An 18,645-nucleotide genomic window follows, 5' to 3' on the forward strand; every position below is an offset into this window, starting at 1 on the left:
AAGGTGCCACAAATACTCCTTTCTTTTTGCAATACAGACTAACACGGCTGCTACTCTGAAACCTCTCCTTACAGTGTGTATGATAAACCCATTGTTTCATGTTCTCTGTGTGTGTGTATATAAATCTCTCCTCTGTTTTTTCCACCAATGCATCCGATGAAGTGAGCTGTAGCTCACGAAAGCTTATGCTCTAATAATTTGTTAGTCTCTAAGGCCACAAGTACTCCTTTTCTTTTTGCAAAACAGACTAACACGGCTGCTACTCTGAAACCTGGGTAACTATATGTCAGTTAGCCTGACACTGGGGCAAAATATGGAAAGACTGATCTAGGGTGCAATCAATAAAGAATCAAGGCATGGCAGCATAATTTACTGGCAATTAGCATGGGATTTTGTTAAGATTACAATATGGTTGATAAAGGTAACTGTGTTGACATGACTTAGACTGTGTAAGGTATTTGGCTTAGTCCCACTGGACATTGTGATTAAAAACCTACCACAATATAAAACCGTCAATGTCACTCATACTAAATATGGTAAGAACTGGCTAACTAATAGATCCCAGAATGTAACTGTCAATGGGAAATCACCATCCACCAGGGGTGTATGTAGCAGGGTCTTGCAGGATCAGTTCTCAACTCTATGACAATCAATATCTTCTGCAATGATCTGAAAGATAATCTAAAATCACGGCTGGTGATATTGGCAGATGAGAAAGAATTAGTGGAGCGGTAAATAATGGTGGGGACGGTCAGTTCTACAGATCTGCTCTAGTGAAACCAGACGCTCTGGGCTGGACACAGAACTCACTGGTGGGTCTCTGGCCCACGTGACACAGGAGGTCAGACGAGATGGTCACAATGGTCTCTTCTGGCTGTAACACTTGTGAAAACCAAGGCTCCCAGCCTGCCCCAGGCCCCTCGCAGGCCTTTGGTTCAATGACATTGAGCCTGTGTCCAAGTCCCTGGATAACAGACCCTCAGTCTACAGCCTCTTCCCCAGCAGGTCTGTAACAGGGCAGCCCAGGCTCATCGCTCCACTGGCACCACAGGGCTGACTGGCGCCATCACTGTATGGTTTGGGTTATCGTCCCTCCCTTCCATTCCCCACCTCCCGGCGTTGTCAGCAAATACAAGTGCTGTGGGGAGAGAGACCCCAATTTACAGCACTTGGTGTGAGTCTGATTCGTGTCACAAGAGTCACTCAGGACTGGCTGGGCTCAGGGCTGGTGTATATGGTTGGGTGGCAGGTGCCCTATGAGGGGTGCTCAGGGACACGAGTGGGAGGATGGGGGGGCTGTGAGACAGCTGTGGGGGTGGATTGCTCACAACTGGGTGCTCAGGGACAGGTGTGGGTGGTTGGTGGGTGCTCACCTCTGGTGCTTGGGAACGGGTGGTGGGGGTGGGTCACTCAGGCAGGAAGTTAAACCATTGCTGTCCCCCCCTCACACTGAGCTGTAGCTCACGAAAGCTTATGCGCAAATAATTTGTTATCTCTAAGGTGCCACATACTCCTTTTTCTTTTGCGAATACGACTAACACGGCTGCTACTCTGAAAACTTTCTCTGCAGGAATCCTGCCCTAGTGCCCCTCTGGGCCGTCCGTATGCCGGTGCCTGCCCCAGGACCCCCTCCCCTTGCCAGCTGTGACTCAGCAGAGATATGCTCACCCCACAAGCCACTTCCGGCACCGCAGGGGGCAGCAGGAAGCTGAGCAGAAGCGGGGGCAGATTGCCATCTCTTATCTGTGTCCTCACTCAGTTTGAACTGTCACATCTGGTCCCATTTCCAAATTTACCCTCCTTCCTCCCCCCAGCCGCCCACGCTGAGCTATAAACTCCTCGGGACCAGCGCCTGGCACAGGCTGAACTTCAGTACCCCGTGCTCTGGACCAGCCACCTAGACAGACAGACAGACAGACAACGGTGAGTCCCTGCCCCCCTCCTATCCTTCTCCCCTCCACACTGGTGCTGGGCACTCGATGGCAGGTGAGCTCTCAGGCCTCATGGCCAGACATGCCCTGTGTGAGCTGCCTGGGGCCCTGGGGACAGGATCTACCCAGCTCTCCACCACCCACAACCCTGCCCCACACCCGACATGGACCAGAGCTGAGCATCCTGTCCCAGAGAGTGGTGCCCAGGGCCCCTGCTCCCCGGCTGGCACTGAACCGGTGTGTCTCCCCTCTGTGAGTCCTGCACTCACCCCCTGCAGGGTGGCACCTGGCCCTCATCCCCCTTTGGCCCTCCCCCACCCCAGGGATGTTTCAAGCCCTCCCAGCCCCCACCCGATTGAGCAGGGAGGGTGGGGAACCCCCAGAGTCACCGAGGGCAGGAAGGGTGGGAAAAGCCCCCCAGCTGAGAGCCTGCATGGCAGGGAGCTGACAAGCGTTCTAATCTCCAGCTAAGCTCACCCTTGCTGTGGCCGTGTGGTAACCAGGGGCCCACAGCTGTGGTTTTCCGGCCACGGAACATCCACCACGGGGCGGTTTTTTTTCCAGTGGGGTCCTGCAGGGATCGGTCTCGGCCCTACATTAGTAACGTTGTTATCAGCGACCTTAAAGGAAACATAAATCCATCACTGATAAGTTTGCAAGTGGCACAAGTTTGGGTGGAGTGGTAAATAATGAAGAGGGCAGGTCACTACAGAGAGCGATCTGGATCTCTGGTAAACGGGTGCAGCAAACAATTTGCGTCTCAGTATGGCTAAATGTAAATGCCGACATCTAGGAAACACAACACAGAACCAGACTTACAGATGGGGGCCTCTGTCCTTGGGAACCAGGACTCTGTAAAAGATTTGTGGGTGTGCTGGATACCAGCTGAACATGAGCTCCCATTGCAGTGCTGTGGCCGAAGGACTAATGCAAACCTGGGATACAAAACCAGGGAATCTGAGTAGGACAGAGAGTTATTCTACTCTGTGTTGGCACTGTGCGACTGCTGGTGGAATCCTGTGCCCCAGTTTCTTGTCCATGGTTCAAGAAGGATGTTGATAATTGGAGAGGGGTCAGAGAAGAGCCAAGGAAGGATTAAAGGATTAGAGAACCTGCCTTATCTGTTTAGCTGAACAAAAAGAAGGGTTAAGGGGTTGACTTGATTCCAGTCCGTATAAGTACTACATGGGGAACAGATATTTAGCAATGACTCACCAGTCTTGCAGACAAAGGTGGAACATGCTCTATGGCTGGGAGCTAAGACTAGACAAATTCAGCTTGGAAATGAGGCAGAAATTTTTACCAGTGGGAGTAACGGTGGAACAACTTCCTCAGGTTGTGATGAGAGTTTTCTCCATCTGGGCAATTTTAAATCAACATTGGATATTTTTCTAAAAGCTCTGCTCTATGCATTATGTGGGGCAGGTCTCTGGCCTGTGTTTTTGTGCGGGGTCAGACCATGATCACAATGGCCCTCCTGCCTTGCAATCTATGCATAAAAATTCACATTAGCATCGCTGGTGCTGGGAAATGGAATGATGAAGTTACCAGGTGTCAGCTTCACAGGGTCTGTGCTATGCCCGGCCTATAAACAGTCTCAATCGCCCCAGATACAATAGCCAAGCAACAGAAATGTGAGAACAGATCACTTCGGGTGCAAGTCTTACACAGCTTTCATTTGGCCATGGTCAGCACCTACATACCATGTAATGGGCTCCCTGAAACGCAGCAGAAAGACGAGGGAGCGTGGCATCCCAGAACAGGGCCATACCTTGGAGACAGGCAGCACCCTCAAGTTATAGTCCAATTCTCATGGCCTGATTGTCCCTGGCACATACGTCACCATTTACACCAGTGTCCGGTACACGTAATCATCACCCAGGGAAGGTGCATTTCAGAGTCTCTTTGCACATGGTAAATGCAACACCCAGTGCAGGATGATGAGCCAAGCACAGGGTGCATGATGGGCCAAGTGCCTCCCTGGGCTTGAGGGCCGGGAATTGGATTGCCATTTTACCCTGCCTGATGTGGGCCTGATGCCCAGCTGGCGTGACTCCCCTGGGCTGCAGCTAGTTTACACTCAGTGGGGTTCTAGCCCCGTGATTCCAACAAATCTGAGCAACGCCCACCCGCTGGGGGTCTGACCCCAATGACTCCAATCGCCCTACACCAGACCATACCCCACTGGGGATCCCACCCACTGACTTCAGGGGACTCCAGCTGATTTACACTCCCTGGGGATCTGCCCAGAACTTTTCAGTCAGGGCCAGGGCACGAAGGCTCCCTACAGCCACACTGATCTCAGTCCTGACAGATGGGGTGGGGGGGGGGCGGGGGGGGGAAATAGCTTTCATTTTATCTGTTATCTCAGCCCTGACAACGGCTTTCTCCTGGTCACAGCCTGGCTGGTGGCTGGTCATAGCTCCTCTTATCTCTGTTTGCCTGGGGATTAAATGATTGGAGCTGCCATCAGGACAGATTTGCATGTTCAGTATTGACATCTAGTCCCCTCCCCGGACTGTTCTATAAATGACCCGGGCCTGGCCAATCTCTCCTACAGGCTGCACTTGAACTGGTTTTGCACTAGAGTAGCTACCCAGAGAGAAAGGATACTTGTGGCACCTTAGAGACTAACAATTTATTAGAGCATAAGCTTTCGTGAGCTACAGCTCACTTCATCGGATGCATTTGGTGAAAAATTTTTTCCACCAAATGCATCCGATGAAGTGAGCTGTAGCTCACGAAAGCTTATGCTCTAATAAATTTGTTAGTCTCTAAGGTGCCACAAGTACTCCTTTCTTTTTGCAAATACGGACTAACATGGCTGCTACTCTGAAACCTGCCCAGAGAGACAATCAGGTTAGACCCTGGCTTCCTCCAGCTTCTTTCTTTTCCTGATCTGGGTGGCCGGTGACAGCTAATCTGTTAATGCAGTGGGTGGCCAAGCTTGTCCTGTGTGTCCCCCCTGACCCTGGGGCTGTATCTGTCTCACCCCTTCCTCCCACCCAGCACAGTCCTGCACGTGGCACCCTAATGCCCTGCAGAGCTGTGCGAGCTCTCTGCCCCCCAGGAGCTGGGCCCAACATCCAATCCTTTGTCCAGTCCCTGCTGGATCATCACACTGCAGGGCAGCTCTCCCATTGGATCCTTCTCCTAATAATGGTGCAACAGGGATCCCAGCCCCCACCATGGGCTGCAGTAACTATCACCCCTGCCCCAACCACACACTGTTGGATTTCCAGACACTCAGTGTCCATGGAGATAGAAATATGAGTGTGATTCAAACACCTGTTAGTGGGGAAAGGCCCCGGGTGGGGTCAGTGCGTGTTTCATGTACTAGGTGCTGGTGATACACGAGAGGACTCCAAGTTTCTAACACTAAACTGGTCTCTAGTCAGAGAACTATTGCAGAGGTGCTGCACCTGCGGCTGGCATTCCAGCCACGTGCACGCAGACTGGCCTCCCTCCTGGTGACACAGGTGCCTCTTCCAACTCTCTCCTCCTCCCACCTGTGCTCCTCTCTCCAAGTTCCATGTAAGTGGCTACCATGGGACCTGCCAGCCCCAACACTGGGTAGAGAGGGACAGCGGGATATGGCAAATGCCCCTTCTGAGAACTGCTTTGCTCTGCAAATGGAACCTGTTGCCTGAGACCTCTTCTCCCTGCTGACCCCCAGCTCCCTCTCATCTGCAGCCTGGTTTGGGGAGTCCCTGGTGATGCTGCTTGCAGAGCCCAGCTACTGAGGAGCTGGGCCTGGTTCCCTGCTGGGTGCCCAGTTCTGTCCCTGGGGCATGGCTCGGTGAGGACTAGAGGCAGAAGGGCCCTTTGGAACCAGGGACATGGGCTCCAAGGTGGGTCCCTCAGGGCAGGGATGGGATCCCTCTTGGGGCCCTTCCAGTCCAGCCAGGCCCCTTAGCAAACAGTCTCAGCTCCAAAGCGCCTCCCCTGTGACATGCCCCATGGGAGAAGGGGGGTTGCTCTGGGGACTGTCTCGCTCTCTCGTGGCCCATCTCCCTGGTGTGTTTTCCCCCCAGGGAAGCGAGAAGATGGGGCCAGTTGCCTACTTCAGCCTCTGTCTCCTCGGCTGCCTGATCTTTAACCCCTCACTGGAAGGTGAGTCCCTGCCCGGCCCCTGGTGCTGGATCCCCCAGGTGCTCTTTGCCCTCAATGGAAAGTGAATTCATTTCACTCAGGGGGTCCCAGCCCCACCATGTTGGAGAAGCCACCACAGCTGGGTCCCCAGAGCCCCTTCCCCACCCAGCCCATTAATCCAGACCCTGCCCAGCAGCTCAGCACCTGCCCGAGGAAGGCTGCTTCCTGCTGCCCCTGGCTTGAGTGCAGAGGGAATCCCTGAGACCTCCTGGAGCTGAGTGTGAGAGATAGCTGGGAGCTAAACCCGCCCCCAACTCCTGCTGCCGCCTAGGGAATGACTTTCCCCACTGGGTGGGGGTCCCGTCCTACCCAGGGAACAGAATGTGGGGAAATGTCCCAAATGAATCACTTCTCTTTTCATTGGCCTCAGAATGGCACCTCTTCGTCAACTTGATCCCTCTGCTTTTGATAACCCAAAACCTTCCCTCCTTCTCCCCCAAAGAAAAATCCGGGATCACAGACTATTCTCTCCCCCTGAACCCCTTCCTTACTTAGCCCCACAAATCTCTGCAGTTACTCCACATGCAGCTAATCCCTCCACACCTATCTGTCAGTAGCTCTCTGCCTTCCCTTCCCTCTATGGGTCCTCAGCTATCAGAGAATCATAGAAATGGGGCTGGAAGGGGCCTCCAGAAGTCACCTAGTTCCTGATCACTTTCCTCTCTTCTAAGTGCTTCAGAATTGATTCCTTGAGACCTGCTCCATGATTTTTCCAGGGACTGAAGTGAGGCTGACTGGCCTATAGTTCCCCGGGTCCTCCTTCTTCCCTTTTTAAAGATGGGCACTACATTAGCCTTTTCCAGTCAGCCGGGACCTCACCTGATCGCCATGAGTTTTCAAAGATAATGGCTAATGGCTCTGCAATCACATCTGCCAACTCCTTTAGCACCCTTGGATGCAATGACTCCAACCCCATGAACTTGTGCTCGTCCACCTTTTTGTAAATAGTCCTGAACCACTTTTCTCCACAGAGGGCTGGTCACCTCCTCCCCATGCTGTGCTGACCAGTGCAGTAGTCTGGGAGTATCCTACGATGAATTTCATCAAGCTCTGCCTATCTGAAGCATAAATTATCTAAAAATTATTTAACCTGTTATTTCCCTGTTTTGGCTTGCTTTCCTTCCCCCTTGTTGATGATATTTATTGTGTTCTTGTCACACAAGAGTATTTTGTCACAATTTCCTTTTCAGTGACGATAGAAGCAAAATAGGCATTAAACACCTTCACCTTCTTGATGCCATCTGTTATTAGCTCTCCTTCCCAGCTAAATATTGGACCTACACTTTCTTGCATAAATAACGAGGAGTCCTTGTGGCATCTTAGAGACTAACAAATTTATTTGGGCATAAGCTTCGTGGGCTAAAACCCACTTTGTCAGATGCAGGAGTGGGAAATAGATTAGGGAGGTACAAATATGCAGCATCTGAAAAGATGGGAGTTTGCCTTACCAAGTGTGGGGTCAGTGGTAAAGGGCCAATTCAATTAAGGTGGAAGTGGGCTTTGGAAATAAGAAGTTCTTCCCAGTACATTCTAAGACCATTATGAAAATTTTATGTTTTGCCACATTACTTTTTCAACAGATATCTGGAACGTTGAAGTCCCCCATTACTGCCAGGTCTTGTCTTTTGGATATTTCTGTCAATAGTAGACCCCTAGCATGACATCACCCCTCTTTTTGTAGGTTTCCTTTTTGATTTTCAGGAATTGAAGAGCTCCTGATGGCCTCTCACTGGCCTCTTACTACTCTTCCTATCTTTTCTTTGCATCAGGCTAATGTGCTGGTGTGCCTTTAATATTGTCTCTTTGAGACACTGCCAGCTTTGCTGAACTCCTTTTTCCCTTAGATCTTCTTCTGATAGGACCTTACTGACCAGTTCTCTGAGTTTGTTAGAGACAGCTTTTTGAAGTCCATTGTGATTATTCTGCTGCTGTAATTTCTACTCTCCTTAGAATCATGAAATCTTTCATTTCATGGTTACTTTCACCCAGTTAGCTTCACTTCAGATTCTCAAACAATTCCTCTCCGTTAGTCAGAATTAAGTCTAACAGGTCTTTTCTTCTTTTTACTTTCTGCCTTTGGGAAATAGAAGTTATCTCCAATACATTCTAAGAATGTTTTTTTAAAAATTTATGTTTTGCCATATTGCTTTTCCAACAGATATCTAGGAAGCTGAAGTCCCCCCATTAGTACCTGGGGTCTTGTATTTTGGATATTTCTGTTATTTGATCTAGAAATACCCATCCACCTCCTTCTCCCCCTGATATGGTGATCTATAGTAGGCCCCTACCATGACATCACCCCTCTTTTTTTCCCCTTTTATCTTTACCCAGAGACTTCAGTTAGTCTGTCTCTCACCTTCTGGACCTCAGAACAAATGTATATATTCTTGATGTCTAATACAACACCTCCTCCCTTTTTTTCTCTGACTGTCTTTCCTGAACAGCCATACCTCTCTATGCCAATATTCCATTCATGAGATCTATCCCACCAAGACCCTGTGATGCCAACTAAGTCATAATTTAGCTTATATACTAATATTTCCTGTTCTTTTGTTTATTCACCATACTCCTTGCATTTGTGTGTAGACACCTGAGATGCAGAGCAGATTCCCACACTGTTATCCTCTTGTTGCTCCTATGACCCCATTGTAATTTTCCATTTCCCCTCCCCCAACATTTAATCTTCTGTTAAGGTCACCTGTGGATTTTGTCACTGCCCTTTTCAACCCAGTTTAAAGCCCTCCTCACTAGGTTGGCAAATCAGTGTGTGGTGTCCCTTCATCCTCTACTATACAACAATGCTCCCAACCTCCCCTCTGCTCCCAGTCCCACCAGTGTCCCCATGACGTCCAGTGCTGCCCACCTCACCCCATAGCCCCTGTGTACTTTGACTCAACCCCCTTGCTACCCCACCCCATCAGGTTCCCCAGTGACCCTGCACAGAAGATAGGAGGCGACCAGCTTCCTTGAGGGCAGCCCAGCTCCTGTCCCCTCAGGAAGGGAACAGTGGTAATTTTTACTAGGACAGCCTCACTGCCACAGACAAAGGGGGCAAGGAAGGGCAGCTGTTTTAAACTGAGTGGGCTTCAGCTCCACTGAAGTAACAGGAGACAGTGGCCATTTTGAGAGAGGGCAAAAGTTCACAGAATTTTGAGATCTGGAGAAGCTGGAAATGATGACAACTGACAGCTTCTGATCCCATTCTCTTCTCCGAAATAGCCTTTCCCAGCAAATTCCTCTCTCCCCATCCCATCTCCTCTCTCGGATCAGAAGTAGAGGTCAGGTCCTGGTCCCATGGTTGGCTGTACTAACATCATCACTGTGCTATGTTTCTTCCCCGGAAAACAGACCTGGTCGAGGCTGGGTACGAGTTCCTCTCAGGGATCCATGGTGCAGTTGTGGGTTAGTTGGGAGGAGTGGGGGCTGAAGGGTGGTTTTGGTGACATCCCATTGGCCCTGGCATAGTTGCTGGAACTAGAGGTACGTGGCGTGCAGCCACCCCCAGCTTGAAGTGGTTTCCATTACATCCAGGGTTCACAGTTTTGGTTCAATGGCTCTCAGCACCCCCACTATACAGCTGTTTCCACCTGTCCCTGTCTGTGGGTGTATCTCTGCAGTGGGTGGGATGGGGAGGCTGCAGAGGTGACATGGTCTGTTGCTAGGCCTGGGGCTCGGGAACAGGCAACAGAGAGGGGGCTCTCTCCTCACAGCCGTCCCTTCTCCTGCTGCAGTCTGCAACCCCACACCAGTGTGCCAAACAGCATCCCCTGCATGGGGGTAACAGGCCTCACTGATTTCCCTGCCACAGGAGTGGATGTCCATCACCGCAAGGGGGCCCACCTTGCCTCCATCTCACTGAGACAGAAGGGAACATGGTGGCCAGATACATCAGCAAGTCATTCTCCAAGGATTCTGTGTGGATGGACTCCACAGCCCCCAGCATGTGAGTGCCCAGCTGGCTGTTAGCCTCTGGCAGCTCCTCCTATTGGAGGTTTTCCCAGGCACTCTGCAGAGACCATGCTCCATGGACCCCTCATAGGAGCTGCCAGGATCTCCCTCCCCATTCCTACCCCCCTTCTCCCTGTCATGGGCACCAGCATCTCCCTGCACTTCACCTTTAACCCCTGCCCTCCTGCACCCTTTCCATCTCCATCCTACATTGAGGTCTAACTCTCCTTTGGCTTTTCCCTCTAAATACAACCAGGCCCTGGTCTCCCTGGTCATCAAATGAACCTTTGACCTGAACCTGCCTCTCCAACTACTGCCCCATTTCCCTTCCCCTCTCCCACCTCATGCAATGTGCAGTGCCCTCCCCCACATCCCGTCTCCACTCCACCCACCAAGTTTTTTAGCAATTTTTTCCTGCCCAAAACTTGAGTCTCTGCTCCCAGTGACCTCTGCATTGCCCCTGACGCTGCTGGTTGCTCCCTCAGCTTGGGGATCGTGTCATCACCTGCTTCTCCTTAGGAGATCCCACAGCTCTTAGGGCAGGGAGATGAAGGGGGGAGCAGTCACAGGCTGGGAAGGCCCCCAGATGGGGACATAGCAGTTGTAACTGTAATGCTTCTGCCAGGTGGAGTTGACAGCAACCAGGCCTGGGTTCAACATGTAGGGGTTCCTCTTAACAATATAATACAGAACTGGCTCAAGCCCCCACCTGGTAACCTGAGACAATTACACACCACCCCTGGGCACCTCTAAGAGGCAATACTTCTCCTCTCATACCCACCATGTGTGGGTATAGAAAATAATTTTTTAATAGAATGAGGGAAGGAACTCAGCATTAATTTGTGAAAATGCACAAGCAGGATTCATAACATAAAACCATGAACAACACCCCACTCCATAGTATGTTTGGTAGCACCTTCTATTTCAGGTTTGAGTCCAAAACCCTTTCATTACCTTGATGGGTTCCCCTCTAGGATGCCACCTGGAATTGGGGTACCACTGAGCACCCTGACTCACTAGCCTGGGCTTCTTCTCACACCGTACTGCTGTGACAAGCTGCAAAGCCCTCCAGCCTGAACTTTCAACAGCATTCCCACACGTAGGGACACATCCTGCTGCAGTACACGCAGGCTCTCCGACAACCAGCTTCCCAGCCTAGGATCCCAGAACGGCAACGTCCTGCCTGGCCAAATCTGGCCAGTGTAAGGTTTATTACCTGGTCCGACTCTCCCTCAATGTGAAGAGAACAATGCACACTTGTGGTAACCAAGCAGAGGCTTCCCCCAAGCACTCCATTCAAAGCTCACTGGTTTAGAGTGAACAAAAACAAGTTTATTAACTACAAAGAGATAGATTTTAAGTGATTAATTGATAGCAAACAGATTAAAGTAGATTACCTAGCAAATAAAGCAAACTAAGCTTATATACTAAATAGATTGGATATGAATTAGCAAATTCTCACCCTAACTCATGGCACAGGCAGATTTGTAGAGGTCTCAGGCACAAACTATGCTTGCTTTGCAGCTTGGAATGCCCAGGTCTTTCATACACAGGCTAGAAATTCCTTTAGCCTGGGTCCAGCACTTCCCCCAGTTCAGTCTTTTTTCCTCAGATGTTTCCAGGAGTCTCCCTGTGTGGGGAGTGAAGAACCACAGATGATGTCACTCTCTGCCTTTAGCATATGGCGGGAACCCTTTTTTTCAAAGCTTGGTTCCCAGACCAATTTGTGAAAAAATACTGACATCCCAGGATGGAGTCCAGCATCATGTGGTCTGGTCACATGTCCTTGTAGAGTCATAGCAGCCATCACTCACAGGCTGTCTGAAGCATTGTCAGGGAGGCTCACCCGGTGGGGGATAAGCTTCTCCTAAGGCCAATTGTTTTTTCTCATGGCCCATTGCCCTGAATAGGCCCTTTACAACCAGCTATTTAGACTGAAAGCATGCTGCCTAGTGGACGATACCCAGGTGTAGCTACATTGAAGTACAGATACATTGTCAGTATTTATAACTTCAGATAGAAAAATGATATATGTATACAAAGAGGATAATCATATTCAGCAAATCATAACTTTTCCAGTCACACCTCACATGACTTATCTTGCATAAAATCCATCATAATTATGCTATAATCCTATCATAATAAAATCACTATGAAGAATATGGGGTGCAGTGTCACAGTACCCCTCCCTTCTCTGTCTACTGCACCCCACCATATTTGTTGTCCTTAGTCAGTGAACCCCCTTGTTCAGAGGTGCATCTGCGTGTTCACCTCACACCCTCGTGGGGTAGGGAGAAGAAGGCATCTTGTTCACTCCACCATCCAGGCCCTAGCTTTGGCATCATCTCCCTGCCCGGTGGCCACCTCTCTGCTCCACTGTTTGCTGAGGCCTAACCGCTGTTTCCTGTGCCGTTTGACATTGACGCACACCGCCACTTTCTCTTGCCACCTGCCTCTCTTCTGTGATCTCTGCAGCTTAGTCTTCTGAGGTTCCACCCATCTCTCAGTGACTTTTGGCTCTCCGTGGAAAACCTCACTGCTGAAGCAGGCTTAGCAGAAATGCGGTCCCAAGCAGATGTTTTCTGCTGTAGTGATCACTTAACAAAAAAAAGACCCCCTAATGGAGCCTTAATTAGCTCTGTCTTTGAACAGTAGGGAGGGGCATTTTAAACCATGCCTAAGACTCTTAGGCAGAGCCCACACCTTCAGGGAAGACACCTATCCCCACCCCCTCTCACCCTTCACAAGGTCTGGCATCTGAGCCCCTTGCTTAGCAAGTTCAGTTCAGTTGAGGGTGACCTCCTCAGTCAGTCAGGGCAGGCTAAGCACCGTTCTGCTGCCCTTTACTGATACAGTAAGGATAACAACATTCATTAGCCTGCGTTCAGTACTAAAGTGATTTATAACCCAACACCAGCCAGAGTTGATCACTTTGCCAGCCCAGCTCTGTTTGCTTATAGCTAGCCAGACTGGGTTTATTCATTTAAATATGGTCTGGTCCTGAAGCCCAGCTCATCACTAGCTGTCAGGGCAGAGCTCATTCAAGCCTTGCTTACATGAATGTAGGACTGAAAAGAACCTGCAGGGTCACCGAGTCCTGCCCCCGCTATGGCAGGTAACCCTGTCAGAGCATCCCCTTTGTAAACTTGTCAAGCTCCATCTGAAGCTTTGTCTCCATCAGTTTCCTTTCCATCCAAACTTTTCATAGGGGTGCTGGGGTCAGGAGGCTCCCTGAACAGCACACACAGACAGAGGCTATGGATCTCATTAAGAACGGCCATACAGTGTGTCAAGATTCCTTCCCACTCTGAACTCTGGGGTACAGATGTGGGGACCTGCATGAAAGACCCCCTAAGCTTATTCTTACCAGCTTAGGTTAAAAACTTCCCCAAGGTATAAACTGCCTTGTCCTTGAACCCTATGCTGCACCACCAAGCATTTTAAACAAAGAACAAGGAAACAGCCCACTTGGAGATGTCTTCCCCCAAAATATCCCCCCAAGCTCTACACCCCCTTTCCTGGGGAAGGCTTGATAATAATCCTTACCAACTGATACAGGTGAACACAGACCCAAACCCTTGGACCTTAAGAACAATGAAAAATCAATCAGGTTCTTGAAGGAAGAATTTTAATTAAAGAAAAGGTAAAAGAATCACCTCTGTAAAATCAGGATGGTAAATACCTTACAGGGTAATCAGATTCGAAACATAGAGAATCCCTCTAGGCAAAACCTTAAGTTACAAAAAGACACAAAAACAGGAATATACACTCCATCCAGCACGGATTATTTTACAAGCCATTAAACAAAAGGAAATCTAACGCATTTCTAGCTAGATTACTTACTAACTTAAAAGGAGTTGGAAGGCTGCATTCCTGATCTGTTCCCGGCAAAAGTATCACACAGACAGACAGACCCTTTGTTCCCCCCACCTGCAGATTTGAAAGTATCTTGTCCCCTCATTGGTCATTTTGGGTCAGGTGCCAGCTAGGGTCTCTTAGTTTCTTAACCCTTTACAGGTGAAAGGGTTTTGCCTCTGGCCAGGAGGGATTTTATAGCACTGTGGACAGAAAGGTGATTACCTTTCTCTTTATATTTATGACACAGGGTCAGACCAAAGATCCATCCAGCCCAGTATCCTGTCTACTGACAGTGGCCAATGCCAGGTGCCCCAGAGGGAGTGAACCTAACAGGTGATGATCAAGTGATCTCTCCTGCCATCCAGCTCCACCTCTGACAAACAGAGGCTAGGGACACCATCCCTTCCCCATCCTGGCTAAAGCCATTAATGGACTTAACCTCCATGAATTTATCCATGATCAAACAGGTAATGATTCCTCAGACCAGAGGCTGGATTGAACCCAGAGCCGGAAAAGTGTGAGGCTCTGTATCCCATTTTCTAGTCTCCTCAGCCATCTAGTCCCCCTGTTATGGAAAGAGATTGGATCTAGTACTCTGACTCCCAAAGCCAGAGCCAGTACTCCTAGAGGTGAAAGGCCCCATGTCCCCTTCTCTGATTCTACTGAGCTAGCCAGTCCTGCTACCTTGGGGCCAGACTGGTGCTCAGCCCGCTACAGGAGAAAAGGCCCTGTATCCCATTCCCTGAACGAACAAGCATCTCCATCACACAAAAAGCACTTTTTTTTTGCTTAAACAAGATGACATCACCCACCTTAAAACCACCAGTGTCCCACGGTGGGCTGTGCCCATGGGGTTTAGGGACTAGAACATACTCTAGAGCGACTCTGCCATTACGAGGAATTTCGCTAATTCAGGCAAAGAGCTTGGAAGGCAGAAAGTGACGTTTATGTGCTAAGTGTTACTATTGGACCAGGGTCTCCAGGGCCTGTTCCCCTGAGCTGGCCTCTCCCCACCCACTGCCCCACGGACCTTCCCCGACTCCCTCCCACTGCCTGAGTAGGGCACGTCTTTGTTGGGTTCAGATGTTTCGATGGTGCCTTATCACCAAGATCTCTTCTCCCCAGGACCCCACAACCTTTCTCCCTGTCTCTGCAGAACCAATGCTGGAAGTGGACAGATGGATCATTGTATCATTACAGTGCTTGGAACCCTGGGGAACCAAACAATGTGAATAACGTTGAGTACTGTACCGAGCTGCTGAACTACAAGGGTAAGCAGATGGCTCAAACACATTCACCCACAAAGGAGCCAAGACAGGACCCTGGAGGGACGGCCTCCTGTCCAAGCACCTGTCTCTCTCTCTCAGCTCACACTGGCTCTCCAGAGATAATCCCCTTATCTCACCTGGGAACTCCTTCCCCACGCATCCCAGGTTGAGGCTCAGTTCCAGTCCGAGGCAGGCCATGCAGTATATTTGGCCTCAGATGCGCAGTTAAAGGGAAAGACCAGAGCAGAGGTATTGCCCACTAGGGGCCACATAGGTGGGGTATGGGCTCTTCAGTTGGTGCCTTGGTGGCTTTTGCCACCCTGATTCCAGAGGCAACCAGGAGGCTCATTGGGCCCCAGGGCAATTTAGAGCAACCTCAGGGCTGCTCTGACAGTGGCAGTAACAACCTGGATGGCCAGAGTTCAGTGGCTTCTGCCACACCCTGCCTGTCCCTTATGCTGTGGGGGCCAAGACTGGACAGGGCAGCTGTCTCTGGGTTCCCCTACGCACAAGGAATCCCCAGCTGGCTGTTTAAGCCAGCTTCTAGCTATCTGTGTGGCTGGAGTGGCCTGCGGGGCAGAGAGGGGCTGAAGGTCTTGTCTCATTCGCTGGCAAAAGGACAGAGAGCTGGGTGAACAGGGAAAGCTCACTCACTAATTCATGAGTGACTCATTGTTCATGAAAACAACAAGGAGTCTGGTGGTACCTTAAAGACTAACAGATTTATTTGAGCATAAGCTTTCATGGGTAAAAACCCCACTTCTTCAACAAGCGAGAAATCACCTACTACAGGACAGGCCCCACAAGGAAAATAACAGAATACCACTGGCCATCACGTACAGCCCCCAGCTAAAACCTCTCCAGCACATTATGAACGATCTACAACCTATCCTGGAAAATGATCCCTCACTCTCACAGACCTTGGGAGACAGGCCAGTCCTCACTTACAGACAGCCCCAACCTGAAGCAAATTCTCACCAGCAACTACACACCACACCACAGAAACACTAACCAGGAACCAATCCCTGTAGCAAACCTCGCTGCGTACTCTGTCCCCATATCTACTCATGTGACACCATAAGAGGACCCAGCCACATCAGCCACACCATCACCTGCATGTCTACTAATGTGATATATGCCATCATGTGCCAGCAATGCCCCTCTGCCGTGTACATTGGCCAAACCAGACAGTCGCTACGTAAAAGAATAAATGGACACAAATCAGACATCAGGAATGGTAACACACAAAAGCCAGTGGGAGAACACTTCAATCTTTCTGGACATTCTGTAACAGATTTGAAAGTAGCTATACTTGAACAAAAAAACTTCAGAAACAGATTTCAAAGAGAAACAGCAGAATTAAAATTGATTTGCAAATTTAACACCATTAATTTGGGCTGGAATAGGGACTGGGAGTGGCTGGCTCATTACAGAAGCAGCTTTGCCTCTCCTGGAATTGACACCTCCTCATCTATTGTTGGGAGTGGACTACATCTACCCTGATCAAATTGGCCCTGTCAACACTGGTTCTCCACTTGTGAGATAACTCCCTTCACTTCATGTGTCAGTATATAATGCCTGGTTTCAGAGTAGCAGCCGTGTTAGTCTGTGTTCGCAAAAAGAAAAGGAGTACTTGTGGCACCTTAGAGACTAACAAATTTATTAGAGCATAAGCTTTCGTGAGCTACAGCTCACTTCATCGGATGCATAAGGTGCCACAAGTACTCCTTTTCTTTTATATAATGCCTGCATCTGTAATTTTCACTCCATGCATCTGAAGAAGGGGGTTTTTACCCACAAAAGCTTATGCTCAAATAAATCTGTTAGTCTTTAAGGTGCCACTGGACTCCTTGTTATTTTTGTGGATACAGACTGACACGGCTACCCCTGATCATTGTTCATGGGCCATGCTAATCACATGACTCGCCCAGCCTCCGATGCTCATGAGTCTGAGTGTTCAGGAGCATTGGCACGAATGCTCCTTCCCTCAAACTCACCCTGGGCAGGATTTACTTTTCCATTATCTCCTACTGAAAAAGAGTCATTCACAATCATGGAGCGGGAGCAATGCCATGTGTCCTGCATGACCAATCACACACTCAGCAAACAGTTAAAGTGAAAAATTTGCAAAACCAGTGTGGGAACCATTTCTGATTAATGCTCCTGGGGCTCTGTGGCATTGCAAATGGGAGAAAGGGTAAAATTCACAGCAATTCAGCCAGAATCCTTCGTGCTGTCCTTTGGGGAGAGATGCTTCCCCTGGGCCACACACAAACCCAGATGTGCAGGAGATGGAGGTAGGGCCGGCTCATTCAGCAAAGAGCAAGCTGGTGTCACACTTCCTGAGCTTGTCTCCCCACTGGCACCTAGCGAGGACTATCATGCTCCTTTCTGGCCTTTTGAGGGGTCTTGGTGGGGATGGGTGATAACAGCAGTCACAGATCGAGAGGCAGCATGGTCTAGTGGACAGGTATGGGACTCTGACTCCAGAGACCTGGCTTCTATTCCCAGCCCTGCCACTGAGCTGCTGCGTGACCTTGGGCAAGTCACTTCTCTACTCTGTGCCTCAGTTTCCCTTCCCACCTCTTGTCTATTTAGACTGTGCGCTCTCTGGACAGGGATTATCTGTCAGTGTGTGTATGGACACAGCACTAGCACCAAGAGGCCCCGTCGTGCTCTCATCAGACACATTCCAACACAATAGAAGAGGGTCTTCCACTATCACGCTGACACAGCGTCCCTCAGGGAGTGATGGAACCTGTCCCTGTCTGAGGCACATGGGCCTTCACCTCCAGCCTCCTCATCCTCACAGCCTCATGCACAGGAGCTGGGGTCTTCTCTCAGCAGTGTGCAATGAGGAGGGGTCACTGTAAGGGCAGGAATGGCCCCACTTGCCCTTCCCTTGCCCAAATGATTTCTGTTTTGCCTTCTAGGTTTTAAGAAATGGAACGATATTACCTGTAACAAGCAAAATGCCTACATTTGCAAGTATGGACTCTAGCGAGGGGAGTCGCTCGCCTGTGCCTGAAGGAGGAGCTCAGCACCTGGGATGCAAAAGAACTGGGCTCCTTGGCCATGATCAGGCAACGTCCCAGACATTCGGATGCTTTGCTACTTCAAGGGCCAGTCCCCTCCCTCCCTGAGAGACCAGATCTCACTTCCCCAACTGCAAACTCTCTTCCCCCAAGTGTCTCTGTACGACTTACACTCCTGCCCCTTCCCTCAATGGCTGCAGACCACTACAATAATAAACTCTCCTGAGCATGCAGTTCTGTTTGTTTCCTCTGTCCCATTCCTGTCCCCATATAGATAAGTCCATCCTGCCTCCTCTGACTGTGTCCTGAACTGCCCAGACCCACTGGAGGAGAGGAAGGGGACCCCCAGCGGGAGGCAGGATGGGTCTGGCCTTTGGATAAGGGACAGGACTTGGTCTCCCTCCAGAAATCTGCAATAAGCAGAGTTTCCTCTTTTCTGGCCCACCCTCCCTG

General features: G+C 50.0%; 1 protein-coding gene across 1 annotated transcript; it reads left to right on the forward strand.

The window, feature by feature from the left end:
* Positions 1–515: 515 nt before the first annotated feature.
* On the forward strand, positions 516–18,425 carry LOC122458854 (lithostathine-1-beta-like). Its single transcript, XM_043508555.1, is given in 8 exon segments — positions 516–536; positions 1,894–1,923; positions 5,966–6,044; positions 9,303–9,387; positions 9,892–10,001; positions 10,004–10,026; positions 15,046–15,160; positions 18,091–18,425. Coding segments are annotated over 8 exon segments (531 nt in total). The 3' UTR covers positions 18,159–18,425.
* Positions 18,426–18,645: the final 220 nt, after the last annotated feature.

The sequence above is a fragment of the Dermochelys coriacea genome, chromosome 1 (assembly GCF_009764565.3).
Source record: "Dermochelys coriacea isolate rDerCor1 chromosome 1, rDerCor1.pri.v4, whole genome shotgun sequence".
In the NCBI taxonomy this organism is placed as follows: Eukaryota; Metazoa; Chordata; order Testudines; family Dermochelyidae; genus Dermochelys; species Dermochelys coriacea.